This window comes from Dysidea avara, chromosome 13 (genome assembly GCF_963678975.1).
Source record: "Dysidea avara chromosome 13, odDysAvar1.4, whole genome shotgun sequence".
Lineage (NCBI taxonomy): Eukaryota > Metazoa > Porifera > Demospongiae > Dictyoceratida > Dysideidae > Dysidea > Dysidea avara.
In genome coordinates, this window is record NC_089284.1 from 2,162,672 (window position 1) to 2,183,344 (window position 20,673).

At 36.7% G+C, this 20,673-nt stretch overlaps 3 protein-coding genes across 3 annotated transcripts; 2 read left to right on the forward strand and 1 right to left on the reverse strand.

The window, feature by feature from the left end:
* The first annotated feature begins 20 nt into the window (after positions 1–20).
* Positions 21–2,075, forward strand: LOC136243016 (BICD family-like cargo adapter 1). The gene is made up of 9 exons (XM_066034537.1): positions 21–188; positions 325–540; positions 642–755; positions 935–1,081; positions 1,296–1,370; positions 1,427–1,507; positions 1,559–1,608; positions 1,661–1,781; positions 1,841–2,075. The coding sequence occupies exons 1-9, from the start codon at positions 21–23 to the stop codon at positions 1,976–1,978; spliced, it is 1,110 nt and encodes a 369-aa protein (XP_065890609.1). The 3' UTR covers positions 1,979–2,075.
* Positions 1,986–7,800, reverse strand: LOC136243012 (carboxypeptidase B-like). Its single transcript, XM_066034534.1, has 11 exons — positions 7,634–7,800; positions 7,357–7,579; positions 3,541–3,721; positions 3,105–3,178; positions 2,986–3,051; positions 2,837–2,938; positions 2,697–2,788; positions 2,582–2,649; positions 2,386–2,533; positions 2,226–2,334; positions 1,986–2,175 (listed from the first exon to the last, which is right to left on the reverse strand). The coding sequence occupies exons 1-11, from the start codon at positions 7,759–7,761 to the stop codon at positions 2,095–2,097; spliced, it is 1,272 nt and encodes a 423-aa protein (XP_065890606.1). The 5' UTR covers positions 7,762–7,800; the 3' UTR covers positions 1,986–2,094.
* Positions 7,782–19,951, forward strand: LOC136243013 (peroxisomal sarcosine oxidase-like). The gene is made up of 8 exons (XM_066034535.1): positions 7,782–8,007; positions 11,323–11,471; positions 11,523–11,733; positions 11,784–11,913; positions 12,699–12,907; positions 16,966–17,118; positions 19,275–19,350; positions 19,652–19,951. Exons 1-8 carry the CDS (start codon positions 7,876–7,878, stop codon positions 19,759–19,761), a joined length of 1,170 nt encoding a protein of 389 aa, XP_065890607.1. The 5' UTR covers positions 7,782–7,875; the 3' UTR covers positions 19,762–19,951.
* Positions 19,952–20,673: the final 722 nt, after the last annotated feature.

A 20,673-nucleotide genomic window follows, 5' to 3' on the forward strand; every position in this document is an offset into this window, starting at 1 on the left:
TACTCAACCTTTGTCGATCGATGTCGGAGATCTCGAGCACTTGCGTTTCTCAGCTATCCGAGGAGCTGACGAAGTGTACACAGCAATTGCACTTGGCTGGTAATGTGGGGATTAATTTACTGGACGATAAGCGAAAATTGGAAGAAGAAGTGAAACTACTACGAGACCAGTACTCAAAACTGCTTGAGGTAAGCGTTGCTTAAACTAGGCTTCGTATAAATTAGAGGGGTAGTAACGTGCTAAGCATTAGCTATGCTGCTACAAAGCCAAACCCATTTTTGTGGCATAAGTCACAGGATTTTTGCATGTACACTCAATATACAGGAATCTGAAAAGGAGAAATATGATTTACAGCAGAGAATGTGGGAGGAGAAGAATGAGAAGGATCTCCATATTGCAGAGTTGGAAGATGAAGTGCACCAACTACAACAGCTACTGAATGACTCCAAGCAAGCAGCAAAGTTGGCTGAAAAGGAACACTCAAGTAACAGGGAACATCTGGAAGAAACAATCAGACAGTTTACCTATAGTCTAGAAAAAGTATGTAGATAGTTTTTATGCTATATATATAGTAGCATGTGCTAGCTGTAATTGTGTGTGTAGCTGTGAATAAAATTATGTGTGCATGCCACTGCCTACAGGTGACAGATGACAAAACCAAACTTCATTCTCAGCTGTCAGCCTTAACTTGCAAGTTGTGTGAAGAAGAAAAAAACAAAGAGAAATTATTGTTGCAACATATACTACAGGGAAAGGTATACAAAAGCATTGCATAGAATCATAGATGTATGTATGTACAGTTCCAGCAAATAGCTATGTGTATTTTGTGCCATAGTGGATGTTCAATGTACTAACCCATATTATACTGTAACAAACATCATGCATGCTATGTAGATCTTAATGGGGAAATCTATGAATTATATTTCTTATTTAGATGGATGAATTGCAAAAGGAGAACTTGCTGCTCAAGCAACAAATTAGAGGGCTACAATATAGTAGTAGTGGTCTAACATCAGAGCTAAAGCTAAGCCAAAATGATGCAACACAAATGGAATTACAACTTGAAGAGAAAGAGGAACTTGTAAGTGTACTCATGTATCTTCACACATGCACTTACAGTTGAATACTTTCAAAGCATACAGTATACTAAAACACAGTACTTTGACATGTAAATAGTCTGTTCCAATATTGGTCAGTTGTTGACATTAGTAGCACTAGTCGAATAAAACGATATGTGAAGTAAAAATGTGGTTTGTAATTATACAACCTATGTACATTGGTGTTATTGGTTACAGTTGATGGTTGTCCACCAAGAGCTACAAGAGACCCAAGAGGTAGTGAAGCAGTTACAGCTAGAACTGAATGAGCAGGTAATGCACGGATACATGAATTTGTTTAGTATGTACTTTTGTATGTACTTGAATAGACATCACTAACTTCATCCTGCCACAATCCCATTTCACTGTTTGAAGAATTTCATATGTCTAGTGAGCCGCTGCAGGCACAGGTATATAAAACAAATGCAACACTGTACACTATTGAATATTTGTATATTCAGGATTCTGAATCAGCAAGTGATGCACATGAAAGCATTTCTCTTTGTGACAGGTAAAGGATTGTCTAATGTATTATACCTTATGTACTATACTGTACCTTGTAGCTGTGTTGCGCTAACAGAAAAGTTAACATGCTATAGAAATGAATTGGAGAAACTTAACAAGCAGGTTTTGAACCTTGTGAAACAAAAACTTGATTTGGCACAACAATTAGAAATGTGGGAGGTACATAATAAAAAGACACAACTTTATATAGTTACAATATTAAATATGTTATTGTCTAGGGAGATGTGGAGTGTTTGGTTGGTGACCATGTTTTTCAGCAGCTGAAAGATGACACAAAGAAAATCACAAGGAAAAGTGGAGGTATAATCCACTACCTATCCCGGAGTATTAAGAAGGTTGCTGGAACTAATCACTGATCACCTGTTATAATTATCTACAATTTGTAAATTTTTCACATGTAAATTTTTAGACTCACAAACACAAATTATTGAGTACAAAACTATATAAGTCGTTCAGCAATCAATGCGACAGTTTACTTTTTTATTGGATCCTCCAGCAATGTATTAGCAAAGTACATTACTGCTGGTACCATCTCTTCTCCATTGGGAATTATCTGTGCATATATCACATTGTTGAATTAGTACTGTAAAGTGCACTAGTTACCTGATCGGGAGGTAATAAAAAGCCATATTGACCAGTATCACGAAGTTCAAGGGTATAACCAGCAGATCGGTAATCACCATTATTGACGTTTGCATTATCTGAATAAAACCTTTAACAAATCAAAAGACCATTATTACAATTGGATTACATAATTTCATACCAGTCTCTGGCAGTACCAGAAGTAGGGTATAGGCCAATACCCTTTTGTGAGGTATAGTATTTTCCATGGACTGCAAAAATGCGATCACTCATGCCATCACCAATGGCTTTTAGCTGAGCTTCATCAGGCGCATCTTCACTAGTCCATCCTGTGTGTTACAGACTACTACTGCAGCTAAAAAGGGTGAAACTCTTACCATAAGGACGAAGGATCAACTGTGAATAGGAGTGCCAGTCAATAGCTCCAAGGATAACATCATTACTCCTATAGAGAATGGGTAGCTGAAGTAAAACATGCACGACTCCACCTACCTGAAATAATTTGCTGTGTTTTGAGTTTCTGGCTCTGACTCTGGTCCAGTACCATGGTAGGTCTCACTACATGGATTACTTGAGCTGCCACCCTTTAAACAATCTCATAGCTATAAAGAAATGACTGGTACACACTATACCTCACTCCAATGTTCATCATAGTTCCTGTTAAGATCCACACCATCACAAGGTGATCCTGATCGCCTATTTTTACGCCACAGACGATCATTAGACCATGTGTACTACACACAGCCAAACATGTTATGTTTTGAGACTGATCATGACTTACAGCATATCCATCTGGATTCACAAATGGTATGAAAATAAACTCTACAGAATCCAAGAGCTTAGTAACCTACTTGTCAAGGTAATAAATCAGTGTACATTATTTGATATGTTGACACTCACATCATCATTATTGCCATAATTTTCTAATAAGTAGTTGACAATGTATCCACAGACTGCACCACTGATCCATTCTCCTAACAAAATTAATGCATTATGCATAATATATAAACCATTAATATGTAATATGCAACAGCAAGTACATTAACACTACGTGCAAGATATTAAGGTAGGACTACCCAACATTTTCATTTTTTTGTTTGTTCAAAATAATAACTATTCAATGATAGTTCCATGGTGCATAGTAGGAGTAGAGATGATGCTTGTTCTTCAGTAAGACCTAATCAAATCCTTGTAAACTTTGTTGTAAAGGGTATTGTATACTAGCTGTGTAAAACATTACTTAAAAATGGCATTGCATATATTACTGCATGAAATACTAGTCTTGTATACTGGTATGGAATTTGGGGATAGTTGTCACATAATAAGCACAACTTACTTGCATGGATTTGACATTGAAAATATATCTTAAATATATTTGGTGCAGTACTTCCTGTAATATGCACAGCTGGCATGTCCCTTCCTTCATATGACTTGCCGATAGAAGGATAGTAAGTGACAATGTCTGTGTACCGATTGGCCAACTCTTCATACCACTTTATTATGTCATCATATTCATGCTGTGGATATAAAAGTTTGTAGTTTTCACCTCTATTAACATCCATCTGCCAATAGTACTTAGGGTACCGCTCAAATGTAACACATTTGGGATGAATACTTATGAGCAAAATGGGTGCCACACCCTTCAATTAGCTAGTTTTTTAATTGTTCGCATTCTCACGAGACGATGTTACATTTGAGCGGTACCGTAGTAACACAACTATAAGGAATTTTTATAATCTATAGCATATAGGGATCATTGCAAACAAAGAACACTGAAACAAGGAAGATCATTAACACATGCAACACGTAATTATAGCTACTGTATTTTCCTTACCACATCAGTGGTAGTAATGGTAGCTATTGAGCATCTCTGAAAGTTAGTAACTATAGCTAAGAAAGTTGCATTCTAAGTCAAGTGAGCGGCTATTTAGTCAAAGAAAAATATATAGCTATTTTGAGTGTTGGTGGTTGAGAAATATAATAATTAAGTTTATAAGGCCAATGAATGATGCCAGACATATATAGGATATAATTATATGACAAAAACTGATGCCTCTGGCAAGCATAGTATGGCCTACTTGTTGCATAATACCTGAAGCGTGCACATGCCTACAATCAATTCGCTTACTTTGACATTTTAACTGTTGGAGATTTTACTATTTTATTGTTACATGCACATGAAGCCATTGACGCACTGCATGCAAATTGGTACCTTCCTATTTGAAGTGAGAAGAAAGCCAAGAGGTAAGCCCATGCATTGTACTTCCTATGGATGGCAAAAGGCATGCGTTGGAGGCTAATGCAATGTCTAACTGTGATAAATCAACCCCATACCATCAACAACAAATTTGTATGTGATGGGGCTAATAGAGTTTGAAAGGAATCAACTGTACAACACAACTACTAAAAAAACACAGTACCTCCAAGGGAGAATGGCTTCTGGTCAATATTTACTAGTAGGAAAACATATTCCCTACTATTTAGTACTACCATGCTAAATGATTTCTGCAGGTGTACCAAGTCACCAAAACAGTCCTTTTGCATGGGTAAAAATATTCCCCAAGACATCTAAGAGTACTAGATGCTATGCCTATATTGCACACACAACTACAATGCACCACTACCAAAGTTGAGGTACTACTCTTGCTTATTTCTAGCTGTATACATGATGTGCTTTTACAACAAAACCATTATATACAATCCAGCACAGAATATGTGTGTATGAAGCAATGACAATTGTTATGTCTTGGATGGTACAAAGAGCAAATCAGCTGTTGACAAGCACTCAAAACAGAAAGCAAAGAAGGTATGGCAAAGTGAACACTGCACTACAGATACGAAGCTGGATTGGATGGTCTGGCTTTAGTCTGGATCAAGCAGGCCTCATTCATATCCACATTTTAAAAAGTTTTATTGGAGCACATGTATAGTAGCTTGAGTGCTCCATGTATAACAAGGTAATGTATTATATAGTCCCAGTTTCCTATTATATCTGTTCTAGGACAACCAGGAGGATTGACCTTTATTGAAAACAGCCAAAGTCATAATGTTGCATGTCCAAAAATTAAATGGATACATGCAAATTAGAATTTGGTTTTGAACAAAGATAGTGTACCAGTGTGTATGAGCTGTATCACTGGTTTAGTCATGGTATTTCTTTAAACTTGCAAAGAAAATTACTATGCCTTTGCAGAGATCAAGACGGCAACAAGACCAGGGGAAAAGCTCCTTACTATGAATTTGATGAGTTAAGTATGCATACTGATGTACAATAGTACGTATCTTGTGGTACAGTTATCATGGTTGTCTCTGTTAATATTAGCAGTTGTTGATGGTCTTAACAATGATAAATACATGACCTGTTTAGTTTATTTGACATGCATTAACATTACAAAAATAACATATAAAGAAGTTTGCTACATGGCACGGACATTATTTTGCTTAATCACGGAACACTGTAATTTTCACAAACTAACCTGCAGAACTAATTCACAGTGCTTTTGTTTCATTGTAACACTAATGTAGTGAAGGTTAATGGCTGTCAAGACATCAAAATAGCTCAGAGTGTTCCTTTCCAAATATCTGCCATTCAATTTGCCATAGAAAAAGTAAGTGATTTTCAACTTTAAAATGACAACCTTAAATTTCCTCTGATTTCCTTCTGCTATAGCCCATCTTAACCGCCATTCACTGCTCTTTCCAAATCTGGTTCGGAATCTTAGGTATCTATCACGTGTCACAGGTTATTACGCCTTTTATTGCATACCCCTGAAACGCCCAATACAAAATGTATGGGAAAATTTGCTATGCCCGGCCAGTTGGTTTAGGCCATTTTGACGAGCCTAAATTTCCATGAATTGGACTTTCTTTGGCATCATTGTACTCGCAGAGAGTTGCTCTACATGTATCAAATTTGTAAAGTTACTAAACAGACTCAAGGTAGGCGGTACACGGTAATTAATTTTAATGGTTTTTCGATCGAAATGTATTTTTGCCATGAACAAAAGTACAGCAAATGTCCACAAACTTCTTCATATGAATACTAGACAGATTTTTAATTCACAGGACTAAGCCTCTTTGATATCAAGTACAGAAAGACTTGATTAGTTTCAAGCATTACGAGCAGTTCTCTCAAACGACATAGCAAGTTATAAAACTTATATGTAATTCGCTCTGTAAAGAGTTATAGTGTCCGAACGGACTTAGTTTTAGCAAGCTTGCTATCCTCAGCTCTTAGTACAGCAAGTATGTTATAGTGTAAGGTTTGAGCAATAACATATCCATTCTTAAAATTTCGAGTTTTAGGAGGTAGCAAAATGCACTAAAAATGTACTCTGCAAGATTTCACTGCTACGTAGAATGATAAATTAAATGCTTATAAAGTGATATGTACTGTAGAATATTCCATCCCTATTCTACTGCAGTGACAAAACATTTTTAGAGTGCTATAGTATGTACCGAGTGCTTTCCTGTGGGGAAACCATAAAAGTGGTAGGAAGCCATAAAAATGTAATGTTCATTACAGCCCTTTCCCAAACTTGTGATGGAGCCAAACCACACATGTTGATGACACCTTTTTCTGTCACCACTGATCATGTGGTTGGCTGAAATGTTAACTCCCTTAAAAAAAATCCACTTCTAAATTTTAGCAGGATCCAGCTCAACTTTGTACATACTATAGTGCTATTTAGTGACAAGTAATTTATATGTAAGGATTGAATTATAGTACATCCATTGCATAAGGCAAAGGGACAATTCCTACCCTACGCTGGACTCACGAATCGATCTCAGGCCAGTGAAAACTCACTGAAAATGTTCCTCACTAATATTCTTCACTACTACTTAGAATTGAACGGTTTGCATACCTTAGAACATTCTGTATCATTTACTAAAACATTGTAAAACAAAATTTCTGTTGATATCTTGACCAACAATGTAATGGTACGTGAAACAGAAGCAGGGGAACATGCCCCAAAAAAGCAACCCGTCTATTAGCCAATTACTCTTTAGGGTATCTCAATCTTGTTCAGCCAGTTTTGGAATTTCAGAAACACCGTACCCCTGAACTAGTACTCATGTGTGACTGTACACTGACAAACGTACAGTTACTGAGTATGGTGTAGCCCTCCATGCAAGTGGCCCATAAACTTACATATTCTTCAAACCATTCTTGCTTCACCATTAAGTCTTTTTCAAACTGCTTGACCAGTTGCTCCACACTATCATGTAGTATTGTACAATGTATTCCCAACTGCCTAAGCCACATCACGTTCTCCCAAGAAACTCTTACATCAATATTGTTATTGCTGATGTACCATATGTCCATACCTGGTTGTGTAGAGATCGCCTGATACTGCACACGAGACACATTAGAGCTATACATAGAAAAACAATTTGCTGAAGTGCGACATGTGTGCAATTTTGCCTACCATCTCACAACGACCTGATCGCCATAGTTTTGTTTTCGGCCGTAGGTTGCAGAAGTAATGCAAACCAGTGCACCTAAAAAGAAGCAGAGGAATAAGACCAAAGTCTCGACCAAAGTGGTCCTCATCATTTTCTATGCACTGACACGTGACCGCGCGTGCACACCCACGTGCACTGCCCAGAAAATACGTTCCTGAAAACCTCGTGAGACCTCAAGATAGACGATCGAGTCGAAGACGATACAATGAGCACAGCAGACTGTGGGGTTAACTGTGAGATTTACGATGTCATTGTTGTAGGAGCAGGTGTACAAGGAAGTTCTACAGCTTTCAACATAGCCCGTAAAGGTCACACTCGATCGCTTCTCCTAGAACAAGTACGTATTCATTGTTTCGGGAAAAGTGCATTGTTAGATCAATTAGCACCAAAGTCGATCTTGAAACACCCCAGTCATTTCATTTAAAAAGAATACCAATATTAAATGCACAAACTTATGCATGTATGTAGCTATCTCAACTTATACCAGTTGGGCACTAACAGAATACCACTAGCTTAGGAGCCAACAGGTGACACACAGGCACTCATTGTAAGTAGATCTGCAACCGCAGTCAAATTCTTTAAGTCACAGGTCAAGGCCACTGAATTCGTGCAAAGTCAACAGTCAAGAATAAAAATTTTCCAACCCACAATCAAAAAGTACTGAAATATCATCGCTGAGTCACAGGTCAAAGATCGAATAAAGCTCTTAATCACAGCAAAATTTTGGCAGTTCAAGACTGACCGTGGTCGCAGATCTACCTACAGGGCATACCTACGTAACACCCCCATGGAAGCCTAAGCGAAAATATTTGAGTAAAGTATGCTAGAGTGAAATGGGACAAGTGGATTGAAAAAGCCAACCAATCATGACTTGGTCCACAGTCCGGCCAAGTGCCACACCTCATCCCAACCAGGAAGGCCACACCTAAGTAGGGAAATGTCATCAATGTGTTTCTAATTTACCAGTTGGGCACAGAGGGAGGTCCTGTACGAGATGTTTACCAATAGCATGTGCATTACTGCTATTATTTGCAACTTATTTCCCTGTTATTCTACCATAAATATAACCCCGTACTGGAGTTAGTATACTGGGATCAGTATATCTATGAGTCTGCTATTCTGTACACTTTCATTGTAACCTGAGAATCTATGGCATCGCATGACTCATAAAGAACCAGCTTTCTGCCAATTCTTCAATGGCCTTGGGTATGTACATTTCCTGCCCTCTATCATTGATGAAAAGCATACTAAACACTTTAAATAAGTCACCAATACGTGGCGTTGAGCTTTGCAAAGTTGGCTTCACACTTTCATCAATCATGTTCATCACAAGAGAACAGCTGTTTACATTAAACTGACAAATTGTAGATTTTCTTGTCTTGAGGTCAGTGAATTCATGACCCAGTACCTGACCATGATAAGGCCCAAAACCTTGAGTCTCGTGGTAAAACAGCTAGTGGAAGCTGGTCAAAATATTTGGACCCACATATAATTTATGTGAAATTAGTGTTCCACCGATAATCAGATTGGAGCCAACATTTGCTGTTGTAATAGAAATTCTATTCCGCCACTGATTAATAACGACTCACACAGATAATTATCATCATAAGTGCTATGCAGAATTTGGGGCATCATAGGCTGGAAATGGCATTGGGGCAATATTCTGGGCACAGGATTTTTTTAGTTATGCATTGAATAACACCAACTGATCACATTTGCATTAAAAGATCAGGATACTCTAACAGAACAATCACCAAAATATCCTAATAGAACAGTCACACATAGCTACGTGGAAGGTATGTAGTTACAAAATGGCCAATTACAAGACAATACAAGCAATATAGTATAACTATACACAAGCAAGTGCAATTATATGGTCAATATCAGCATCTGTATCAACATAGGTGCTGAGTGTATCAGTATCAGATTAGATTGGTATGTGCTGTATCAGCAGAACACTAGTTGAAATGTTGAACACCATCCCAGGAGTATTTAAATTCCATCGGAGTGCATTTGAAAAATTAGTAGGATTCCAGCAATAAAAGATTGTGAAACGAGATGTGAATGATGGCCAGATCTGTGAAAACCCAACACAATTGTGCAAGCCTAAATTTACAGTATAAAGCGTTGAATACAATAAGTGAAATACTTGCATATTATTTTGAACACTTTGTTCTTAGTGAAGAAAGGGCCTAACAATAAAAACCTGAATATCAGTTTATTTGCCTACTCAAGAAGAGTTCGAGAATCTTTATTTTGTTGCAATACACTCAAGGATACAGATGTTATGGGCATATCTTTACATCACGTTGGAATGATGGTACGTAATCAATCTTTCTTTTTTCCTTTCTGTGTAGCAAAGAAAGGTGATATAAAGAAAAACATACCTAGTAATTTATTCTCCTACTCATGGCAAACACAATGGTGCAAATTTTAACTCTGTGCACATACGCCATTCTGCTCATAAGTTTCAACCATTTTAGTAAGTTATACTTGCTGTACAAATCACAATCTTTCTGTTGTTGCTACTTTGTAGGGCTGTAACTCCCAAAGTTATTGACATATGAGGCTAAAACTGCCAGAGCATGCACTTGGCTAAGTAGATTATAACTATTCAATAAACAGGAATTTGAAAAATGCACAATTGTTTCACAGATGCGGTCACATTGGCATGTTTTCAAAGTAAAGATTTTCCCACCTAGCTATGTTGTAATAACTACCATCATTCACACCTCTTGTTTCGCTACATTTTATTGCTACATTTTATCGCTACATTTTATTGCTACATTTTATCGTTAGTACCCTACTCCATTAATTGCATTGTAGTAGTGTTGTTTGTTAAGCTATCACGGATGTGACTGTTTTATTAGAGTATTGCAATCCCCATCTCATATATCATGCAATAGAATAAGGACTAGGTGTTTTACGGACCTTGGGGTGTGGTTACTATGTCTACAGCAAAAACTGCAGTTGATGATTAATGGGCATAGTCATCATGATCAGATCTTGTAAGGGTGTGGCTGATCATTTAAGGGCCGGGTTGCTATGGGATCATTAACATGCAGTTACACATATCTACTCCCTCTTACAATAATGTAAGCAGTTCTAATGGTTTTGTGGCATTTAAACATGCTTCTCTAGGAAAGTATTGATAAGGAAAATTAATGCCTCTGTATGGTTTCCTTGCATTCAAAAGAAGACAACAGCATGATTAAAGATAAAAGGCACAAATGCTGTGTAACAGGCTGAACATAGCTGAAAACGAAGCGTAATGGCCACCTTGCTATTTCAGTAATTGATAGTTCGGGGGCAAGTTCAGACAAAAAACAATGAGCCTGGCACTATTCTTTCTGTTCTAATGCAGTATGTGTGGGTTCAGTAATGTTACAAAAAGGTTAGCAAACAAGAATAAGGGAAAATTAAGGATATTAAAAGTGAAACAAGGTAGGTCATCTACACCTGAAGGTATACTAGTGGACATTTTCATCCCTAGTGGGTATAGACTAAAGTAGGAATTAAATGTACGCTAGTATATCTTCAGGTGTAGGTGGCCTCCCTACAATCCTAAATCGAACTTAAACTTATACTTGTTGTATTAGGATAGAGAATGTATTGTTACACTGGAAGTAAAATAAACTCATTTACTATGTAGTTTCAACTGGGTCACACACATGGAAGCTCTCATGGTGGTAGTAGAATTATAAGGAGCTCCTACGATGTTCAACATTATGCTGAAATGATGCCTGAGGCATTTAAATTGTGGAAGGAGATTGAACAGGAAGCCGGAGTCCAGCTTTATTAGTGAGTAACTTACTCTGTTATGTATTTAGTTAATCACTACTTGTATGATAGTAATACAGGTGGCACTTTCTTTGGACATCCAGATTCTGCTATCAAATCCATAATTTGTCACTTTCAACAACTTGATCTTCCACATGAAGTGTTGTCTGCTAAAGAAGCTAATAGTCGATACAAATTTCTTAACCTTCCCAACAATTTCATTTGCGTTGTGGACAAAAGTGCTGGGATTCTGGCTGCCGACAGAGCTGTTAAAACACTACAGGTAAGTGTGGCCTTTTACATAAGCTATATTATTTCATATATATTTTAAAGTCACTGTTCATCAAAAATGGTGGAAAGATAGTTGATAACTGCAAAGTAACTTCTATTCATCCTGGTGATGTTATTACCTTGAAAACTGACAAAGAAGATTTTAAGACTAGGAAAATTGTGCTGACTGCAGGTGTGTTGACTCTACATAGGGAAAAGTTTGGTGAGAAAGAAAATTTGACAAATTGGCAACTTTCCTCAAGGTCACCAAGTTTATATTTTGCTATTATTGTTATATCTGTGTAAAAGCTACAGAGAGCCATATGTGGTGTACATTTCTATATAGATTTTTTATGTAAGGTACTTCTGCCACTACCCCACTACTGGTATTAGTTATTTAGTAGATTAAACAATACACTAAGTACAGTAATTCATTAAGAGGAACTGTTACTCTCTTGAAGACTGTCTCTCACATGAGAGATGTAGATGTCCGGTCTCCACATCTCTTTTTCTAAATCTTGATGATCTGTGAAAATGGTGACTTTGTTGTTTCCCAAACTCTCATGAGTAGCTAAAAACTTCCAGTTCAGTTTTAAGCTCACACTCTCACAAGTCTTTTTGAAGACTGTTTCTTACATATCCCTGAGTCCTGATACTGATTGATTTGGGTGTCCAGGCTCCACATTTGTAACAAAAGTTTTTGTCCTTGTATAGTATTTATAAATGTGTAATGGATGCAATTTAAGAAGGTGATTCAGCTAAAATTAAGTGTTTGAATTGGTACAAATACTTAAGGAGCCTTTTTTCTACCAATTTACATAAGTATGATGTAGGTTCCCATCCAGATGTTTGGTAAGCTAGGAGGGATGGAGACTATTGTTCATTATTGAACATCTGAACTTTAGTCAGTGTTGCAAATGATTTTGTATTTGTTGTCAGCTTCCCACACATCATATTATGATATGTCTTAAATGCTAGGACCATGGACATCCAAACTACTGGTACCACTGGGACTCAAATTACCACTAACTCCAAAATTATGTGATGTGTACTATTGGCAAGTTGATCATCCAGAGTTGTGCACCATTGGAAGTAGTAGTCGTGAGATGGGTGTATTCAGCCAGTCATTAGAGAAAAACATCAGCTGTTATGGTCTACCATCATTTGAACATCCTGGCCTTGTAAAGGTTTGAAGTGTTATGTGCATTCCTGTTAATGATCATTAGGCTTGCGCCAATTATGCCGGCATAATTTTGAGCATAATAGGCTAGCAAAAGTATCAAGCATGATGCCAGCATAATAAGATGATTTTCAAGAATTTTAATTAAAACACGTAATGCGCGCACCAAAAATACTTCACAATATGAACACACTGCACATTATTACTGCATTTCATATCAAAAAACCTTGCAATATTATTATTTTTACTATTCTTCACACTTTTATATGGAAATAAGATCAAGATACTGTAATAGAGCAGTCATTTACTCTAATACAGCAGTCAGGAATGCAGATATACTCTAATAAAACAGTCAGCTCTAGTTCCAAACCCTACGTCACTACAAAGGGTAGAGGTGTCCTTTGATCTCAAGCATAATCTTGATTTTGAGAGCATAATAGGCAATTTTCAAAGCATAATTAGCTTAAGCCTAATGATCATATTTGACATTCTGTACAATAGCTGTGGTGCACAGCACACCATGTGTGTTTATTTGGGTTTTACTGGCCAAAAATCACCCAAAAACCATCTTGACAATACCATCCTGGCATCTTGGCAGTATTAGCTAAGTACAACCAAGCCCAACAGTGCCTTCAGTTTCAACCCTAAATGCTTCCAATAGATTGCTACAAATTTTTTTGAATTTTCTACTGACTGACTAACTGCTTGCCTGCCTGATGCCTTCAGACAAGCATAACTAGATAACAGCTAAGGCTATAGGCTTGATTTTTTCACTGTTTGATGTTGGTTCATCCCAAGATGTGCCTTTTGGCATACTGCAGTATGTACAATGCGCACATCATGGACTAAACGTTGTCCTCCTTTGTGTCCAATTTCTTTATGCTGACAGTCAAAGGTGTCGATTCACGGTAGCATGATGGCTTCCCTACAGAAATCATCCATATTTTCTGTGGTGACTGAATTGATTGCAGAGGCGTTTCTCCTACTGTTCTTTGTTTGTAGCACTGTGAAACAGGCTGAACATAGCTGAAAGTGAAGCATAATAGCCACTTTCACTTTCAAGTCAGTAATTAATAGTTAGGGCATGCAAATTGTCCATATTTTTCGTGGTGAATTGCAGAGGTGCTTCTCCTACCTGTTCTTCGTTTGTAGTGCTGTGTAATGGGCTAAACATAGCTGAAAACGAAGCGTAATAGCCAACTTCACTTTTGAATCAGTAATTGATACTTGGGGTGTGTGTTCAGTTAAAAACATTACCTCTGGTGCCATCCTTTCTTTTGATGCAGTATACATGGCATTGTACTTCCACACAGTTACAGACAGTTGCTGAAGAAGTTGGCACCTATACCAAACTATAATTGCTATAGCTATGTATAGCTTGGGTTCACCAGTCATAATAATATTACAAAAAAAAAAAAAACAAGCATAAAGAAAAATTAAAGTTCGATTAGGGATCATAGAAAAAAGGAGGGAAACAAGGGAGGCCACCTACACCTACAAATATACTAGTGGACATTTAATCCCTAATTCAATCTACCTTTGTAGTAGATATAGATATAGTGTAACTATCTTAATTTTAGAAATTCAGTGCTCTTGTTAATCAGCGCTGTAAAGAAAGCATGTTGCTTGGAATATCAGATATTAAAGACCTGTACTTCAACCAGTGATGATATGTTAATGCTATAAGTGTAATTTTAATAGCTGTTAGCATTCAAAGCATTTTTGGGTCTTGTGAGTATTCTGTTAATGTTCATATCAAGAAGTTTGCGGATATTTGCTATAGTTTTGTTCATGGCAAAAATGCCAGCTGGAACAGGCATGTCCAATACATTTCGATTGAAAAACCATTAAAAATTAAATTAATTATTGTGTATCGCCTACCTCGAGTCTGTTTAGTAACTTTCCGAATTTGATACATGTAGAATAACTCTCTGCGAGTACAATGATGCCAAAAGAAGTCCAATTCACGGAAATTGTAGTGCGTCAAAATGGCCTAAACGACCGGATGTAGCAAATTTCTTGGCGTTTTGGGGGCATGCAATAAAAGGTGTAATAACCCGCGACACGTGATAGATACCTCAGATTCCGAACCAGATTTGGAAAGAGCAGTGAATAGTGATTAAGATGAGGTATAGCAGAAGGAAATCAGAGGAAATTTAAGCATGTCATTTTAAGGTTGAAAATCACTTACTTTTGCAGATATTTGGAAGGGAACGCTCTGAGCTATTTTGATGTCTTGACAGCCATTAACCTTCACTACATTTGTGGTACTATGAAACAAAAGCACTGTGAATTAGTTCTGCAGGTTAGTTTGCGAAAATTACAGCATTCCATGCTTCAGCAAAATAATGTCCGTGCCATGTAGTTAACTTCTTCATATGCTTGCAAGAAACAAGAATCTTGCATTGAAAATGTTCCTTTATTGTAAGAATCTTCAACCTTGCAAAATATTTTTGCTGGGTATAAGAAGCTACTATAGTTTGCATCTTTGGGGCCTTGGCTAAAGAGCTTGTGTGATGTAATTGTTAATATAAACAGGTAAGAGCTTATTTCTTTCTGTCTATATGGTAGTAACAACTAGCTTGTACACAGGTGTATATATTATAGTTTTTCTTCATTTCTGAGATTTTTCAATTTTATTGTTTATATAAATTCAGGGGCATACAGGGTTTTTCAAGGTGGTTTCCAGATGTGTTAGTGAGTTATGGGTGCAGGAGTCTGGCGGCACAGCTCCCAGCCATTGACAAATATTGAACACCAAAATACTTCAAGACTCATTCGTATAAAGTATTTTCAATATATGCTTGGTTCCCTCAAGTCCTTAATGTCATTATGGTAGTGACCCACAAATAGCTACACACATGGTTTGTTCAGTAGGCATGGGACAGCCATACCTGTGATATTTCAGAAATTGTAAGTAACTTGCCAGTTCTGTATGAAAGCTGGAGCATATGGTGTAACATGCTTGTATAACCCTTCAAATTAATATTTTAAAAATGCACAATTTATTTGCAAGTTGTAAATAAAACAAAACTGAAAACAAAAACACTATGGCACACTGTGAGCCCATTTTGGAGATGGCTGAATAGCATTAGCTCAATATTTGGTATGGAAGGTGACCTACCCTGAGGGAATTTTCATAACCTGTTTATGTCTGGGCACAACCAGATTACAAGTGTGGAAAATTACAGTAGTTTTTTTGTTTTTTTTAAATCTGCACCAGCTTCCTTGGCTGATATGTTTTAAATCCATAAGGTAAAAAAGTAACAATCTATTAAACACATCGTCACAACCTCCTCATACTTTAATCTACTATGGCTTGTCAGAAACAAAGGATGAATCAAGTGATGTAATATAGTTAGTGCAGTGACTGAGAGAAAAGGGACAGAGCCTTGTATCGCCAGGTTATGTGTTCAAGTATGTACGTAATAACACAGCAAAAAAAGACACTATCTGTGAATTAAGCACTAGCTTTTGTTCTTAATTGCCAAATAGAATGATACCAAGTTTAACAAATTCTGTTTCGGATAACACACTACTTTTGAGGGGTTTCCCACCTTGTAATTACATTCTCTAATAGGAAATTGCATAAAACATGTATTCTGTCGTAATCAACAGTGAATAGATGTCACCATGGAAATGTTAGAACAAACCTTCAGGTGGATTGTGTAGAGCAATTCAAGAACTTCTATTTTGCTATATATAGTGTGCTGTAGAAACTATGGATACTAATGATTCCTTTTTGCATTTTTTGCATTAAGTATAAAATACATTAGGACAAGAAATGACATGAAAAATAACTTGGAATTGATTTTAATACATAATTCTTAAGAGCTAAAACTTGACTTGTACAATTTTAACCACACAATTCCCAATAGATATCTTTACTTGTACTGTATGTTGTCTCTGTAGTTAAAACCATGAGGTTTTAGATTTGAAGATTTTTACTTCCTGTTGCCCTCTTACAGGTCTCTTGTATTTTAATGTAAATGTGAATGTCCTATCCTATCTAGTTACTATGTGTGTATTGTGGTCACAAAGTTAACTATTATTTATATTGTTTAGATATGTCCACACAGGAATATTGATTTTGATCCAGCAAACTGTGAAGACCGTGATACTTGTCCAGAACTAATGGAGGAAGTGAAACAATTTATAGAAACTTATCTTCAAGGCGTTAGTTCGTCTCCAAGTGTTAAAGAATGCTGCACAGTTACAGTAAGTTTGTCTGCATAGCTGCCATGCTGATCTTAACTTGTACATTATTTGTGGCTTCTAATTGTAGTATCAATGAAAAGTAACAGTAACTAAACTTGCTATAATTGTTGTATATTGTGAAGGTTTGGTACGCTTAGTATTGTGTGATCTTAGATGAAAGAAGATGCTTTAAATTAGGAGATCAATTAATATTCCCCAGTTAATATATAAGTGTTATGCTATAATTGCACAACATGTTTGTGAACAAATGCAGATTACAGCGAAAAGAATAGAGCACTGGGAAGAATAGAGCACTGGGCTACTTACTAATGTTTTTTACATAAGTAACACTATTAACTAGTTACAACTGTTCAGACAGTATAACTAAGTTACAATAGCAACTAATACAATAGCTGCTTTAATAACTGAAATGCTCTGCTATTTTTATACCATACATGCTACAGCCACATTAAGTATACAAATTCTGTACTCATGATTCAGTAATTGTAGTTGAAATTGAGCGGAAACAAATGTGAGATTTTTATGATGGTGGTTGAAGGCATCATTCAAAGCAGCAGATGTCCAGGCTCTACATGTAGGTAGTGCTTATTCACATTTCATAGCAAGTGACAGCTGTCTCCAGTCACCACACCTACAAAATGGAATGCCAAGAGGCTTACTGGCTAGTCACTAACAGTACTCAACAAAGTCAACAGTTACTGTATTTGCTGAAGTGGCCAAGCTCAATTTTGATTGGAAGATGTACCATAAAGAATCAACTGTAGTTAAAAATTTTAGCTAAATTGGCCAAGTACTGTCAACAATCAAAACAGTTGTTTAAATTAGGGTTGGGCAATATTTTAATAAATCTCAAGTGCTTGCAATACCATTATCGCATGTATTTAGCCTTCACAATATTATTGCATAGGCAATATTTATCACATTTCACACTTAACTTGTTAGCAAAGAAGTTGTGTTTGTAAAATAATTCTCAGTGAAAACAAGTCATCACATGGACTTTTCTAACTATGTGGTTGTGTTTCAATTTTCACATGCAATATTGTATTAAATGACACATGCAATAATCGCATGTCACAAATTCAGTATTGCCCACCCCTAGTTTGAATAACACCTTAATAGCAATTAAATTCTAGATATTGTTGCTATACTCATAATTTTCTTCTGTATGTGTGTCAGATTAGGTGTAATAGTGTGCATGGTATATTACAATGAACAAGTTGATGTTGTGCTACCTCTAAAAACCAGGCGCCATGCAGCTAGCTAATTCATCTGGAATTAACCATAGATAGTACATGCTACTATGAATTAACCAACTATGACTATTTTACAATAGGGTAGTTTTTGGTTGTACAACATTATTAGCTAATTCTTGTATTTCGTAATTCATGAAATTTTTGTAACTCGTTCAATTACGTTGTTATGCGCACAGAAGTATCTTCTAAACTGTTTTATAGTTTGACTGTTGTTTTTTTCCCACAAATTATCTCGACAGCCTCATAGCTGCTCTTCATTTTTGCACGCGTACATAAGGGATACGCCCCCTTTCAACTCGAAGCGATAGGCTACTCCTGGTAGTGTACAAGGCCTGCACCATTGTTTTTCAGTTGTTAAATGCCTGAAAACCTCAAAGGGAAGGTAGTTTACAAAGCCTAAGAAAATTCGCCACACCCGTATTTCAGTCCGCCAAAAAGAAACCACCTCAGAGCAAAGTTTACCTGTGCAGAAGTTTAATACAGACTTTGTTTCACTTTTACTTCTTACGTAAAAGCTGCTTTTACCATTATTTTAACGATTTTGCTCATGTGGGTGCATACGGACAAACATAGGTAGGTAGATATGTAGATAGGTAGATAGGTACACACACACACACTTTTACGAAAACAATATCAGTAAACCAGGCATGCGCCCACAGCCGGCCTGGTTTAAAAAGTGAAATGCCATTTAACATGATCTGGTATAATAATTGTTCTGTAAGAAATCAGTTCTCAAAAGAACTAATATATTCCTGATGATCAAATGATTATGTTGATGCCGTTTTACTTACAGTTTAGATTTTAACATTATATACTCTGCAGTATATAAAATAATAATAATTCATTGTAAAAGACCCAAAATCAAAGCCTAATATATGTATATGTTTACACTGCATTTTACAGCTGACACCTGATGAAGATTTCATTCTGGATCGGCACCCAAAGCATCATAACATCATTATTGGGGCAGGATTTTCTGGTAAGTTTATTATAAATTGTGACTGGGCCTGCGAAAATAGGGCATGTGGGCACAAGCTACACCCCATCACTCTACAGGTCATATCTCAGTACTGGAATAGTATATTTGCATTCTGTAACTTGCATCATGATGCCAATTAAATGCTTATTAAGAGCTGAAAATTGTAATGCCATAGCATAATGGTACAAGATGTTATGAGTGATGAAAGTGTGAAAAAGTAGGCAAAAATCATGTGCCCACCTGCCCTATTATCGCAGGCCCAGTCACAATTGATCCTTTTTGGTATATTAATATGTTTTAGGCCATGGATTCAAGCTAGCTCCTGTAGTAGGAAGAATATTAGCTGAGTTAACACTCGGTCTTCCATCATCTCATAACTTGCAACCATTTAAGTTAACTAGACTACTGTGATGAACAACATGGTAGTTTGATAAGCCCAGTTGCAACAAGTGTATTTGTTTATGTTGTATGTATAACATTTTATCATCTGTTTTCTCTAGATAGTATATTTGTATAGTATACCGTACTAGCTATGACTGATTATTGTAGATCTCTTACATGTTTCCTCATGAAAAGTTGGTGCTTATAACTTGTGTGTACCATTGCTGTCACCACTGGTGATAATAGTGTCCGTATTGGGAGATGGACACTTCAGTGAAGCAGTGTAACTACCATTGAAATGAATAATTATGTAGTCCACTTTATACTGTACAATTTGCTGCGAGGATGGTCACCTTGGGTGACTTTGGCAAGGGAAGATCTAGGATTTTCTGGGAGGGGGAGCCCCCTCCCACCTAGAAAACTCATGTTTTGCAGAGTGTACAAGGCACACTGTTCTACCAGTGTATCCCCCCCAGGAAATTTTGAAAAATTAACATTCTGAGTGAGATTTAACACTAACAATTTTTGATAGGTCATGTCACCACTGCAGCTGGAAGTAGCTACGAATACTACTGAACTTTTGTAGTAGTATTAGCTCTCCAAAGAAAAATGAAGAAATAAGCTTCTGAGATTGAATTTGGTGGCTGAAAGTTGAAATATACAGTACTGAGCTAGAAACAACATTAGTAGTATAAGGTCTAAAGTACAGTAGATACTGCTGGTGTGAGGTATGCAGATGCATAATCATGCATCTGCAAAAATATTTGGTTAGGGTGTGGACTGAGTCAGAAACACTTAGAATGTGTGACTGAGTATGCGACTGCTCTATTAGAGTATCTCAATTAGAGGGTTCCCCTTGTGAATATGTCCATGTGGGTGGGATATATATTCACACATCATAAACTGCACCAAAAAATGTTTGAATTAGCTATGTACAATGAG